Genomic DNA, 14495 nt, shown 5'->3' with positions numbered 1-14495 from the left:
AACACTGTTGGTTTTAATAGAAAACCAGGTTGAGGAGATACTGATGTGATTGTTGCTGGGCTGCGTGCCGGACAAAGACGCCGCTCAGACTCCATTTGGAGGCTGGGACGTCTCCACAGCGCTTCATTTCTAATATTTTCCACACACATTAGCAAATACTGCACACATTGTTCAGCCTTGAATGGACAAGAAAATTACAAGATCAAGGAAAGGTTTGATGGCTGAACTTTTAATTTGGAAAAACCCTGATTACAAGTTCACCCTAATAATTACAGTGATGCTACACATGATGAGAATTACACAGTGAGCACGTGATTTTAAAAATAGGCTTCAAAATAAATAAGTCTTCTCCCACGCAGGAGCCATAAATCATCACCAGGAACTGTATTGCTTCATTTCACTGGTAAAGGGAACAGGAGGATGCTTCCGGTCCTTCCCTCGCGCCCCCGCCGTCCTCGCCACGAGCGCATCGATCCGTCCAGGTCACTGGAAGCTTCATCAACTTCTCTCTGTGAAGGCCAATTAGGAAACTAAACCCAAGCGTCTTTAATACTGACATAAAATCTATGCCATGATTGGCTGGAGAGGACCAGGTTTAGCAGGAGGGTGACAGAGATGGCGTGTTTCCATGACTCAAGTGTAAATGTTTAATAACCTTCATCCTAATCTAGTACTAAAAATGCGTGGATTAGCGCTACCGTGACTAGCCGATGAGTGTGATGGCAGGTTAGGTCGCATGAACCCATCAGGGGGAGAGTGGGGGTGTGAGGGAGGAGTTCTGCATCCAGCCAGCAGGTCCCAGACGCAGGGGTCCAGACCACAGCAGCGAACTGCTGCTCTCAGCCACCTCACACTGGGGGGGCACGTTTGAATTTCTGAGTTTTCGCTGTCACATGCCTGCAGTCCTTATGCTAAGCTAATTAGCCAAGTTCTTACAAACACAGAGGCGTTTACATCCACCGCCACATCCTGGAGCGACTTCCCAGGTCGTCGAACCGAGGTCCACAACTACAACCAGTCCTCCAGCTGCAGGGTCTTCAACGTCACTCCCACCCTGAGTTTGCTGTGTGTTTGGGTGGAACTCATTGATGGAAGATGATTATTTCGATCGTTGCACTGGCGCGTGATATCATGATAGCGGCGCGAACTTCTGTCACTGGTAGACCCGCCTTCACTTCAGCTGACGTTGCCTCCCGTAGTGGTGCTGTCTTTGAGGCGGAGGGCTGCACCACATGCAGCCATCTTGGGATCGCCAGTTGAAACGTTCTCGCTCAATATGGGAATGAATTCCACAATCATTTCCGTCTCTATCAATAGTTTTGACCCAAAAACACGGGGGACAAAGGAAAAGAAGTGGACAAATACCTGGATTTCCCTCTAACAGTGATAGCACTCGCCCTGCCTGAATGGGGGGGGGGGGGGGATCAATCCAAGGAAATCACAAGCATCGTCTGACTGGGTACCATGCGGGGAAGCTGGATCTTTGAGTATCGGGCTGAACCGACCACCTTTAGACTGTCGGCTTCTGTTTACAATTCAGGTGTGAGTCATGGCCGAAGCCACTGGACTGTGGACTGCGTCTGTAACTGTTGTGGTACAGGGAGACGAGTCGGGCGCCAGGCGACTGCTCAGCAGCCGGCCCTCAGCCCTGTTGGGGGGCCCTGTTGCCAGCAGGGGTCTGGACTACTCCGGGGGACCAGGGGCTTTCATGGCCATGCTGGCTCCAACCATGGCGGGATAACTTCTGTTCCTCCTAATTCCATCAGGCCCAAAAGGGGAGCCCGACCTGCGCAGCCCACCTAGGGGTCCCAGGATAGGGCCAGGACTCATCGCTCTGCCCCCCGGCGCTCCAGCCACACCCAGCCGCTTCACCTTGTCCAGCAGGTTGAGGTTGTGGACGGTTACGCTAACGTCGGTCTGGCTTTCACAGTCCCTCCCCCTCTGCCGGCCCCTCGTCCCTCCTGTCACCTCCTTCAGAATGGAGCGGGCCGGTTTGGAGGCCAGGAAGTTGTCATAGGAAGGGCTCTTGAAGTCAAAGTTGTTAAAGGTTGATACAGCAGAAGCTCCTCGTCCTGTGGGGGAGTTCGGAGGGGTAGCGGGGCGTAGGGGGTCTGGGTTGGGGGCTTTGTTGGGAGTGATGGACGTGCTGAATAAAACCCCCCCGCTGCCGGGGCCGTGCTCCAGGCCCTGACTCTGGTGGTACACTGCTGCTGAGATCCCTCTCTCCTGTAGGAGGCGCACGAGCCCCAGGGAGGTGCTGGTGGTGCGAGTGGCATCTCTGCAGAAACAAATGACAGCTTTGATGAATCAGCAGTTTTTTTTGCCCAAAAACATTTAAAGCAAAAGGCAGCAAAGGAAGATGAATGTCTTGTTTGGATAAATTAAACCTGTTCAAAGGAAGTGGGCGTACAACACTGGAAACGGATATTTTTAATGAGCTTGGAGTCGTGCCTGAGATTAGTTGAGGATTCTGAGGGCCTGAGACTGAGCCTGCGGGGGGTGCAGGGCGTGGCAGCGGGGGTACCCAGCAACGAGCTGGTCATCACACAGGAGGACGACGACGGGACCGGGTTCAGACTGGAAAACAGGCAAGCAAGAGGACAGGGGAGGGAATCAGACAAATTGAAAATATGTTCCTTTGCTAGCGCTGGTGAGCTGAACGGCTCCGGCGCAGCACCACGAGCGCTAACGGACACATAGAAGGCTGGCGTTTAGTCACAAGGGTCGACTGGGAACGACTAAGTGAGCATTTAGTTTCCCAGAGTACAAAAACACATTATGCTGCATGCTTATGTTGTAATTATATTAATGTGTTTGTTTTTAGTGTCATTATAATGCACATAGTATTTCAAATGACGTATTTTAAAAGCGTGCAGCAGCCAAGAGAGGTAAATGTCCTCCCTGGGGGGTAAAAAGCCGATCCTTTCATTACGAGTTCGACACTCACGGCTCCACACGCCTGCTATGAGCCCAGAGCTAAAACTATAACTGTTCATCCAGTTTTATTCCAGGACACCAAACAGAGTCAAGGAGAAGGGAGTGCGAGTCCCGCTGCTCACCTCGGCGTGACCCGCGTCTGCTCATCAGTCGGGTGAAGGATCCGACAGGTGGTGAAGGTGTAGGTGGAGCTGGTGTGAGCCATACATTTCCCTGGGTAGTATGCAGCTGCAGACACACACACACACACACACACACACACACACACACACACACACAGGTAACAGATTACTGAAGACACCATGTTCAAACAGGCTCAGCACATGTCTGAAGGTGATGTGCGTCCTCACCCAGCGCGTCAGTGTTGCTGAGATGTGGCGACGGGGATGGCGAGGGTGGGGAGGGTGGTGCGAGGCTGGATGGTGGCTGCCCCAGGTTGGGGTCACCTGTGCTGGAGGTAGAGGGCATGGCTGGGGAGGCACTGGCTGAGGAGGTGGGCAAGTTCTGGAAGTACTGCTCACTGGCTTCATCCTCCTCAAAGCTGGCCCACTGATACACCTGGAGGATTCGCACTCTGTTACCACTGCTAGATGTTCTGGCAGCCTGGTCCGGCTCTTCTGCTCTGTTCTGATCAGTACTCAGTGTATCAATCACTGTCCAGATTCTGGTTCTTCTCATTTGAAATGCTGAAATGCTGCACCTACACTGAACGTTGGATAGAATCTCCTCTCAACAACACTGCTCTTCATCTTCATCTTCATCTTACCATGGACCAGAAGTGGCTGGTATCAGTTTCAGTAGTTTTTATAATCCAACCCCTGCCACGTATATTCTTCTGTAGTCATGCAAAGAAATGTTGAAATACTGCAAAAATCCCAGTATTTGTTAGCACCCCCCCCCCACCCCACACACACACACACACACAGACCTGCTCCAGCTCTAGTTCCAGAGGTCTGTAGCCCTTTGGCACAACGCCAGGCCTGGCGTCCAGAATCACGCCGAGGTGAGGCTGCGCCAGCTGCTGCCAGTGGTGCAGGGTGGCTGAGCCTGGTGGAACAACAGTAGAACCGCTGACGTCCTTCAAACAAAGCAAGGCCACATCAACACAGCAGTGACATTGGGACGTTGGGCGAGCGCTTTCATCACCGGACCGTTGTGTTTTCTGCCGATCCCACAGACTACAAGGCTGCTGTCTCGCCTTTGTGCTCATGGTGTGAACGTTAGTGAACCGAGGGCCGTTCCTGGGCCTGATGGCTAACATCCTACCAACAAACATCAGCATCCTACTAGATAGTAAAGATTAGCGATACATCCTCGTAGTGCATCGGGCTTCAGCGGCCAGGAGCGACGGTTGACTGCAGACGCCTCCACAAGTCATTTGTAGTCGTTCTGGAGATGCAGTGGCTACGCGCTAGCATCAACCACAACCACCGGCCATCGCGGATTGGACGGCATTCAAAGATGGTAGTTGATGGGAACGTTATCATGTCAGAAATATGCTCGACTGAATTTGCGGTGATGAAGAACTACAAGACTTTGAATTAACGATCTTTCCTGAAGGCATTTTTGTGTTTTCCCTGAACAAACTCAGGAATCGGCAGGTCTCGGCCTGGATCGATCCCACGAAATCTGATCAAATCCCATCATTTGTTTTTGAGATACCAGGCTAATAAACAAATAAACGCTGGTGATCACATGGTGGAAGCAGCGATGGCGTGACAGAGAGCATGCAAATGCTGAAAATGTGTGTTGGAGGAGGTATAAAAGACTCCAGTGTGTCATGTAAGGGTTCCTGGAGCCCAGTGTTGGGTGTTTCATCAGGTGTACATAGCGTCATGATCTGCCTCAGTGCTACCAAAGCTGGCTGACCAGCGAAGCATCGACAGTGGGAGCAGAGGAACTGGAAGGTGACAGACAGCAGCAGCAGAGGAAGATGGACATGAAATGAAATGGAGGAGAAATTAGAACGAGAAACATTTTTTTTATTAGTCAAGAAATTATGAGCAGGCAATGACAGCATGAGCGTGTAAAACAGAGGAAGAGAGAGACAAACGTGTGCAAGTCAGTAAAGTAAAGACAAAACAATTTACAGAGAGAAAAATGAGGAGGAAATGAGGAAGAACAGAAGAGGAGGCTAACTTTCAACCAGGGTACATGATCACCAGCAGAGGGCAGCAAACCTGGGAGCTGCTGTGGGCACTGACGGCGTGTGACTCTCTCTCTCTGACCCACCACTGGTCAAGCAAGTATGTACACTAGTCAAGCGTGGTGAGGACGGTCGTTTCCCTCCGTCTGGTGCGGGTCCACTACAACCACCCTCGGGGCTGCGTGTCTTTGCAGTACGAGTGCCGTGACGCGAAGCTGCCTGACTTGTGATGGTGCATGAGGGACCAGAAGGAGCTGAAGAGCATGAGTGACAGCGGCCTGTCCCCTCCCCCTCTGCTTCCCTTCACCTTCCTGCCCCCGGCCCGGTCTCTGGCCCACCTCCTACCTCTCTCCCTCTCTATCCCTGCTCCTGTCTTCCTCACCCACCCCCATCCTCTCTCCCTGTCCCCCTCTAGTGGGCGCCCATGTCGATTGTCCCTCCTACTCTCCTCTTCCACCCCCCAGCCCCGTTTGCACTCCTTCTTTGTCCCAACCCCTCTGTGCCGTTCACCTTCCCCCTTCCTCCCGGCGTTGCAGCACCTCCCGCTCTCCCGTTCTCCCTCACCTTCAAGTGGTTTGACAATCTGGAGTTTGTCTGGGAGGTAAGGCCCTCGGGAGGCCCACAGGTGGAGGTTCCCCAGTGACATGATGCTTTCTGAGGGGGTCAACAGACCCTCCTGGCTCAGGCCATCCTGGAGACCTCCATGTCCTCCTCGCCTGCGCTCCCTCTCCTCCTCAAAGAAGCGCCTCTCGCTCAGGTTGTTCTGTCGACGCAGAGACAAGCGGCGCAGGGCCAGACGGAGGTCCTCGGCCCCACTCACCTTCTTCTCTTGGCCCTCTGTGCTGCTGACGGCACACAGAAAACATGCAGGAAACCATGACATTCCAGCAAATCAGAGAGTCAGAGGCTCCCCTCACCTGTCCTGATTGGATGCCGTCTCCATCAGGATGCTCTGAGCCCGGTTGTCGAGGGTCACACTGTCGCCGCTGTCCCCTACATACATGCTGGAGTGAGGAGTGGAGAGGCCGCTGGACTGTGGCGAGGTGCGAGCCGACAGGGACTGGTTGGAACCCGGGATGTTGGCGCCGGTTGGTGTGAGTGAACGCTGACGGACCGTCTGGTTGACGTTCTTCACCGTCTCGAAAACACGCTTACGATGAATCCTGTACAAAGTCAAACTCCAAGTTTGTTATATTATTTATTACATCCAATCTGCAGCAAGTGGTTGGTGATGTTAAGACATCTTTATGTCGAAATGTTCTTCAGCATAAAATATTTCTTATATGCTACTGGACTTTTATGACCCTCAATTTAGTCCTAAACATCCGGCGCTAGCCAGTCAGACAGGTGCCAATCAGAGGCAGAGTGGGCGGGTCTTCTGGGGATGCACCCCCAATATGTCCAGCTCCTCCTGGGTCACCATAATACGGCCCTTTAGATCCCAATATGTAGCCAGTCTTGTTCTAATATGGATCAACAGTTGAAAAAGCTGCTCCAGTTGGAGCTAATGTTAATGCTAACGGGGCTAGCCTAGCCACTGGCAGTGCTAGCAGGTCAGCGCGGCAGGTGAATCCATGTTCGAGACAAGTGTCTCATAATATACCTGCTGTTTATTGGAATTGGTGTTTTCATCTGAGCACTGAGACTCCACCCAGGTACTCGTGTCTGGGTAATTATGACAGGTTTCAGTGTGTTTCATGACCGATACATCAATATATAGATCAGTAATTGGTAACCAGTGGATCTTTTCTTTGTGACTCAGAGTTCACCCAGTTAAACCAGTTGAGATTCAACAACATATTCCAGCAGGTGCGTTTCATGCCTTCCCCTGACCAGTGGATGTGTGGCCCCTCCCTCACTGGCTCTATCCAAGCCAGCGGGACCCTCTGTGGCCACGTGTGGGCCCCCTGCTGGAGCTGAGGAGAGTTGCTACGCTGCTGTAACTTTGCCCCTACCTGGTACTTGGAGAACCTCAGCTGTAGAGCAATCCTGGAACTGTGGAAACGATTTTGTAACGATTTCTGAGCACCTGCATGGAGACTTTTCATGGCTGTGAACGTGTCACGTCAGCATGCTAATCGCTAACTAGCACGTTTGCAGTTCAACAGTGACGTCTGTCGTTACAGGACTACCGGCACCAACTCCGCACCAGCTAAAACTTGACTTCACACACAAGGCGCCATGCCTCTTGCTGATGGAGACATATGAACAGCTTCTATCTGCTGTTGTAATTACTCTGATTCCAGGGAAGAAAAACGTCACATACTACAGTTTCAAATGAGAGCAATGTCAAGTATTTCATCCATACTTCTGTTCCTCACACTCTGGGTCGTCCAGACTCAACTCCTTCCTCATCGTTCCCTCAATCTCAGCTGCCAGAGAATCCTGTAAAACACAAACCGGTGAAGAAAGGGATGACTATCACAGCAACACAAACACACACACACACACACACATGCACACACACACACACTCCCTCACCATCGGGTATAGTCCCAGAGGGTGGTAGCGCCGAGCTGTTCCTGTGGGGTAGTTTCGGTTCCTCAGGTTCTTCAGCTCCTCCTGGGCTTCGTGGAGCATTTCTATACATTCTGAGTACTTCTCCTCCAACTCCTGCAGCTGTCGTGTGGCAGAGGTTAAAGTATCAGAGCCTGGTCTCATGCAAGTGCTAATGCTGACAGTCTAGGTGAATGAAGCCTGGTTAGCATGGAGAGGCGGTTACCTCTGCGGTGAGCTGCCGTTGGGCATCTTTAGCCGCAATCAAGTGCTGAGAGAGCTCCTCATTTTCCACCGCATACTAAACACACTCACACACACACACACACAAACACACACACACACACACACACACACACACGTAGAGATACATGAGCTGATTGAGCTCTAATCTGTGAGGCTAAACAGATCATAACACAGGCGTACGCACAGATTTCGCCTTCTTCTGCAGGTCCACTATCTGAGAGAGCAGGTGTGTGATTTCTTCCTGCTGTCGGGACGCATCGTCGGTCTTACGGGCCAGTTCCTCTGCGATGGCCGAGATCTGGAGACTGGACAACCCTGAAGGCGTGAGACGGTTTAGTTAAAAGAGACGCAAAGAAAGAAGAGAAAGAAAACAGAGGTGAAAGAAAACCTACTAAGTTCATTCACACAGTCGTTGACAAGCTGCTGTTCCTTTTCCTCATAGGTTTCTGTCTCTGACTTGAGATGGCTGGCCTGCACGTGGACATCAGGGATTAAGACACACGCTCCTGAATTATGCGTGTGTGTGTGTGTGTGTGTGTGTGTGTGTGTGTGTGTGTGTGATACCTCTGAGCGGAGCGTCAGGTTCTCCTCCTCCAGTTCTTTGAGCTTCCTTTGGAGTGTGTCACTCACGAATCCTCCTGAAGCTGGTTCCACTCTGCTCTTCTTACCCCTTCCGATACACACACACACACACACGCGTGTGCACACAGACACAGACAGAGACACACACACACACACACACACACACACACACACACACACACACAAAGTGAGCCTGGAACTCCGGACTCAAATTACAAATACTACTTTTTGAAAATACTCGACTACAAGATATATTATAAAAAATATTTGGGATTTTTTTGGAGAACTTTGTTCTTGTACTACATAAATTAATCTGCGAATGCAGGATTCATGATTTACTTGCAAAGATTGCTTTGAACAAGCAGCTTTTACCTGTCAAGCCTTTTTACCTGTCGTGCTACCTAATAAATGATTCTGTCTCAGCGTGAGTTTGATCCTCTTTGCACATGTCGCCTAAGTATAAGCAGCAAACTAAAATGAAGTAAAAGTACTCGTGATGCTTCTGGATAGACATTACTGCTGCGTATTGTGTGAGCTGCATTTTACTGCTGTAGTTGTAGTTGTAGTTGCTGTATTCTGCTGGTTGGTTCGAGCTCCAGCTGATCATAAATGCAGCTTCCACTAAACGAACTGAATCTGAATGAATGTTCAATATACGTCCCTATGAGAACGTCCAACGGTCCACAAACACAACGTTTCATTTCAAAGAAGGTTTTTTTTGTCCTGTTTCTGACCAAACAGCCACAGTGCACGAGGTCCCAGAGCAGCACGTGTGTGTGACATCACCCACATGAGAAAGCCCCCGCGCTGCATGAACGCCACTTTCCCCTGAGGGTTGTTTCTGTTGTTTACCCAGCAGAACCTCTTCAGCCCTCAGGGTTCTGGAGGTCCGCCTCCCCAAATAAAGCCAAGAATCACATGTGCACGATGGGGGACGGTGGCTGGGTGAGACCCCAGAGGACATCCACCTCCATCCATTCCTGTTCTTCCGCTTATAGAAGTGGAGTGAACACACACGCGAGCAACCAACCGCAATGTGACCGATAGCACATTTGTGGTCATCTATGCTTCCGCCCTTTGTTTGCTTTAAATTGATAAAATTGAAAAAATAAAGTTGTTTTTCATCCTACAAACCGCCTTTTTACGCTGTAACTGATCTTTCTTTTCGACTTGCTTCCTCTTTGTCTTTTCTATGTTTTCTGTTCTGTTCTTTGTTATTGTGCCCTTTTCAAATGATAAAAAACCTTCTACCGTTTCTGCGTGATTTGTGACGAGGCGAGGCTCAATTCTTAAACTCGGTGTTACGAGACCAAACGGTGCCGACCCCCGTGACAGCACCGACCTCACTCCTGGACTAGAACTGGACCAGATCTGATTAACTAGATCCTACAAAACCTCTCCTTAGAGCAGAACCAGGCCGACGCTCCATTTGCTGCATGCAGCGTAAACCAGCTGTAGAGTAAAAAGTACCATGTTTCTATCTGAGTGGAGTACTACAGTAGTAGAAGCAGATTAAATCAGTAAAGAACGTGTCATATTTAAAGTAAAATATTTTAAATATTCAGTAATGAACTGGAGTGTAAAAGCACTCAGTTCCATCCCCCTAAACTAAAGTGGCGAACGCTAACGTTGAGGAGCCGCTGGACTCGTCCTCGCTCTCCTCCGCCGCGGTGGTGTAGAACTGCAGCAGCTCGTCCTTCAGGTTCAACTCATGGTGCAGCTGGGCCACCTGGAGGAGGACAACCAACGTTTACAGGTGTGTGTGTGTGTGTGTGTGTGTGAGTGTGTGTGTGTGTGTGTGTGTGTGTGTGTGTGTGTGTGTGTGAGGGACTACATGGGTGACTAGATACGGACCTCCTCGGTGATCTGACCCACTTGCTCCTCCAGGTAATCGTTCTGCTCCGTCAGGACCCGGTTCTTCTTGAGGAGTGACTGACCGATCCTTGCCGCTAACTCCAGGTCTCTCTCTTTCTATTGGAGAGGAGAGGAGAAGGTCGAAGGTCATGACAGCGAATGTAACAGCTTCCTCTGTCGGGTTTGGCGATTAAAGCTGATGAGGGCGTGTTGACAGAACCGACCACAACAGACGACCTCACCTCCTCCAGAAGACGTGTGACAGCATCGATGTCATTGTAGGTCTTCGTCATCTGGCCCACTCTCTCTGCACATAATACTGTGGAGACACACACACACACACACACACACACACACACACACACACACACACACACATTATGTAACATGGCAGGTTTAGAAAGTCATCCCCTCTGACGTAGTGATCAGGTCACATTTAGGATGCAACACGCCCATCAGTGATTAATGAAATAGCGGGGGGGGGGGTGTTTTCCATGGCGTGCAGCAGCAGGCCGTGGCGCCCCGGGGCCGTGGCGCCCATCGACTTCAGCGTCCGATCATTTAGCTTCTGTAGGTTATTGAAGACAAACCTCTGTAATCCAGTTAGCACAGCTGTGAACTATGGGAGATTGAGTCTATAACTGTGCGTGTGTGTGTGTGTGTGTGTGTGTGTGTAATAACAAATAAGGATAACAAACGTAACTAATAAACAATGCATGTTATTGTTTTGTTCGGCCAAAAATGATTTAAATGCCTAATTGATGATCCAGAGGCTTCCCTCTGCGTGCTGGGAGCCGTCCCAGGAGGACACTCCCAGCTACTGGGGACAGACGGGAGAACGGCGTAAACACACAGGAAGGCGCTGACAACATCATCTGAGTCTACACGTCGTGTCCAGTCTAGCTTCCACACAGCTTCCTGGGCTGAGCCCAGAACAAGCGCGTTACCTGTCCTGCCCTCTGTCCAGCGCCAGCCGTCCACCTCACACTCTTCCCTGGTGAAGTCCTCCATCTCACTCCTGCTCTCCGTCTCCTCTCTCAGCTCCTCACTGACCAACAAATGCCATTCACTCTGGTCCCCACAGCTCAGCTGCTGAATATCAGGCCGGAACCAACCTCCGCCCACACGGACGCCCCTGTGAGTGAGCGAGTGAGCGAGCAGGGGAGGGAGGCGGAGAGTCGAGAGCGAGTGATTCTGTTTGGAAGAGCAGAAGTGGACTTCTTTCGTTCCCCTACTTCCTCCCCGGCTGGAACACTGCCTACCTCCAGCTACTGTTACCATGGTGATCCTCACCTACAACACACCCCTGCACACACCAGCATCCCTCTGAGTCAATGAGGATCACAACACACAGTGGAAGAATCACCCCCACACACACACACACACACACCAACACTGATTAATTACAATCAGGACAACCATGTGATGTGGGAGGGGCTCTAAATCTGAGGAAAATAAATGAACACATCTGCAGCTGAAAGGAGGAGCTAAAGTGTTGCTGGGGGCTACGGAGCCCCGCAGTGGCCAATTAGATAACATAATATAATAACTATGTTGTATTACATAATATAATATAATATAATATAATATGGGTTAGGGTTACCTGGAATGGTACCTCTCAGGTACCATTCCAGGTACCACTGGACCATCCTGGTCCAGCTAATTAGGACCAATTAAGGATGCCTGGGGCTCCTCCGAACGCCTGCATTTGTGAGCTTGTTTTTGTCCAAACTTGGTGTCTGCTTTGTTGACAGGAGTAAGCAGTTTAACGGGTCTATGCTCACGGTGTTCAGGGTTCAATGGCGGTAAAGGTAATGGTGCCTGGGAACGAGAGGTTCTATAGATGTGAGTTTATGACTCACATCTAACACACATCTAAACATGAGTGAGTGATTTGGTTGTCAGTTCCCTTCATTGTTTTAAGTTAAGATTGTGGCCTCGTGGCTCCATCTTGTGGCAGTGCTTGGTAACACAAGCCAGACTATCCCTTTGGTCACCCAGTCACCCATTTGGACTGCATATACATATACAGTATATATATACACACACACACACACACACACACACACACACACACACACACACACACACACACATACATACTGTATATGTATATATACACAGCAGCTAGACGTTCTCTATGTTCCTGTACACCCTAGAACTTCTGGACTACCCCATGGGTTTGACGGGTCACCTCCTCGGTGGTGGGTGGGGATCTGTGGAGCCACCGTCAGCTCATCTTCATGTTGGTTCTGGCAGCTGATGGATCGTCTCAGGCTTCTTTCAAAGCAAAACTGTCAAATGTTTGCAGGTTCCAGGCTCTAAAAACATCATTGCTGCTTTTAGGTTTTACACTGTTGGGTCGACAAATCAGCAGATTCAGGAGAGATCGGTCAGTGCAGCCTGAGGACTCACAGAAGTACTTGAGCGTCTCCTCTATCTGCTCGGTGGTCAGGTCGAGCGGCGCGTCCGGGGCAACGAGGGGCGTGTGCAGCCAGTCATCGTGGTCGTAGCCGTAGATGGTGTCAGCCCGCAACCGATACACCGGCAACTGCTCCTCCAGAAGACTGATGATCTCAAACTCGGGCAGGTCGGTGCTGTTGCACACATCTGAGGGGAAGGACAGAGAAGGCCAGGTGACCCGGGGGTGTTTCAGGCCCCAGACGACCAGGTGGTCCGCGGGTGTTTCAGGCCCCTCAGACGACCAGGTGGCCCGGGGGTGTTTCAGGCCCCAGACGACCAGGTGGCCCGGGGGTGTTTCAGGCCCCAGACGACCAGGTGGCCCGGGGGTGTTTCAGGCCCCTCAGACGACCAGGTGGCCCAGGGGTGTTTCAGACCTCTCAGACGACCAGGTGGCCCGGGGGTGTTTCAGACCTCTCAGACGACCAGGTGGCCCAGGGGTGTTTCAGGCCTCTCAGACGACCAGGTGGCCCAGGGGTGTTTCAGGCCTCTCAGACGACCAGGTGGCCCAGGGGTGAACGTCAAGAGCTGTTTTCATAACCCCAGCATCATACAGTAGCACCCCTAACCCTAACCCTAACCCCCCCCCCCCCCCCAACCTCGGCAGCTGTAAACTTTGACATGAGTGTAATTTTGTCATGGCTCCTTCAGTAGATCATCCAAGAGGTTCCCTATCAACTCGTTCTTGTTGGAACCCTTAAAGGAACAGGCCAACTTTTAAAACTATGCTCATAGTTGCTTCTGAGGATCCTGAAGCTGGATGTGCAGAGGCGGAGCTGCAGAGGGAGCCAGACCAGAACCAACCTGATGAGTCAATATTATATTAGTCATATTCTGGTTCTGATCACAGTTGGTGTTGACGCGACCCGCCGCTAACGTTCGTGCAGCTAAGCTAACTAGCTGCCCGGTGGGGTTCTGCAGCCCTGTAGGGCCACAGAGAGCGGAACAGGGCCTCTGTCTGCTTGTCCGGCGCTAGGAACGAGGGATGAGGGTTTCCCTGGCGTGTTCCCTGGCAGTTTCCCTCCTGTTCCAGTTACAGATCATTGGGGTTTTGTTCTCGTTACCACGTACCGGTGATGGTCTCGGCGTCCCTGCAGTCAGGCGGCGCCGGGAGTGTGTCAGCCAGACTGACCTCCCCCTCGCTCACATACTGCTCCTCCTGATTTCGCTGACGGTCGGGGTCCGGGTCCGGGTCTGGGTCTGGGGCGGGGGGCAGGGAGGGGGCCGGGGAGGCCAGCTTGGCTCACCTCTCACTGGTGGAGAGAAATGGGGGCCATGGGCCTCTGACGCTGGAGCTCCACAGGGTATAGAGCAGGTACCTGGAGAGGAGAGAGAGGGAGGCGAGTGAGGGGGGTGGGGGGGTCCCCACAGTCAAGGCTTCTAGAGCAGAAACTTCAACTAATCGATGCACCGCATGGCTCCAAGTGCTGCTGCTGACTCTGCAGGGCCGCCTGCCAGCAAGGCGCATTAATCTGAGTCCGTCCACTTCTCATCCGTCTGGACGGAGCTCCAGAAGTTACAGACCAGCGGTCACATGACCATCCGGTACCGGAGAGGCACTCAGCCGGGCTTTTATCCGGTGACCTTGCAGCTCTGCAGTGTGTGACCGCAGACAACAGCCAACTCACATCTGAAGCCTCCATGTTAGCAGAGAGATGCGCTTGAAGAGTCAGACAAGACAGAGGCTGAGGAGAGTGTGTGTGTGTGTGTGTGTGTGTGTGTGTGTGTGTGAGACCTGATACCAGCACATCAGAGACAATCAGGTTCAGTGTTC

General features: G+C 51.5%; 1 protein-coding gene across 4 annotated transcripts; it reads right to left on the bottom strand.

The window, feature by feature from the left end:
- Positions 1 to 219: 219 nt before the first annotated feature.
- On the bottom strand, positions 220 to 13960 carry trak1b (trafficking protein, kinesin binding 1b). 4 transcript variants are annotated; one of them, XM_086193245.1, is made up of 18 exons: positions 13793 to 13960; positions 12677 to 12871; positions 10504 to 10580; positions 10262 to 10378; positions 10036 to 10136; positions 8390 to 8495; positions 8218 to 8296; positions 8010 to 8140; positions 7806 to 7880; positions 7565 to 7702; positions 7392 to 7468; positions 6001 to 6246; positions 5648 to 5928; positions 3866 to 3984; positions 3288 to 3495; positions 3060 to 3165; positions 2452 to 2577; positions 220 to 2278 (listed from the first exon to the last, which is right to left on the bottom strand). In XM_086193245.1, exons 3-18 carry the CDS (start codon positions 10552 to 10554, stop codon positions 1684 to 1686), a joined length of 2556 nt encoding a protein of 851 aa, XP_086049371.1. In that variant the 5' UTR covers positions 10555 to 10580; positions 12677 to 12871; positions 13793 to 13960; the 3' UTR covers positions 220 to 1683. The 4 variants fall into 4 exon arrangements, with proteins under 4 accessions (XP_086049371.1, XP_086049370.1, XP_086049367.1 ...); XM_086193244.1 differs by having other exon boundaries at positions 5648 to 5925; XM_086193241.1 differs by lacking the exons at positions 12677 to 12871; positions 13793 to 13960 and adding an exon at positions 11209 to 11590.
- Positions 13961 to 14495: the final 535 nt, after the last annotated feature.

The sequence above is a fragment of the Aulostomus chinensis genome, chromosome 22 (assembly GCF_037954235.1).
Source record: "Aulostomus chinensis isolate RoL2024-O1b breed Wild chromosome 22, RoL_Achi_v1.0, whole genome shotgun sequence".
Lineage (NCBI taxonomy): Eukaryota > Metazoa > Chordata > Actinopteri > Syngnathiformes > Aulostomidae > Aulostomus > Aulostomus chinensis.
The sequence above is the reverse complement of the archived record's forward strand: the minus strand, read 5'-3'. Positions and strand labels throughout refer to the sequence as shown.

Coding starts and splice junctions, on each gene's coding strand:
- trak1b (XM_086193241.1), bottom strand. CDS start 11,542: ATGGTAACAGTAGCTGGAGGTAGGCAGTGTTCCAGCCGGGGAGGAAGT. Junction 8,496..10,035: donor GAGTCCAGCGGCTCCTCAAC/GTTAGCGTTCGC, acceptor GTGTATCGGAAG/GGGTAAGAAGAGCAGAGTGG. Junction 2,279..2,451: donor GAATCCTCAACTAATCTCAG/GCACGACTCCAA, acceptor TTGTTTCTGCAG/AGATGCCACTCGCACCACCA.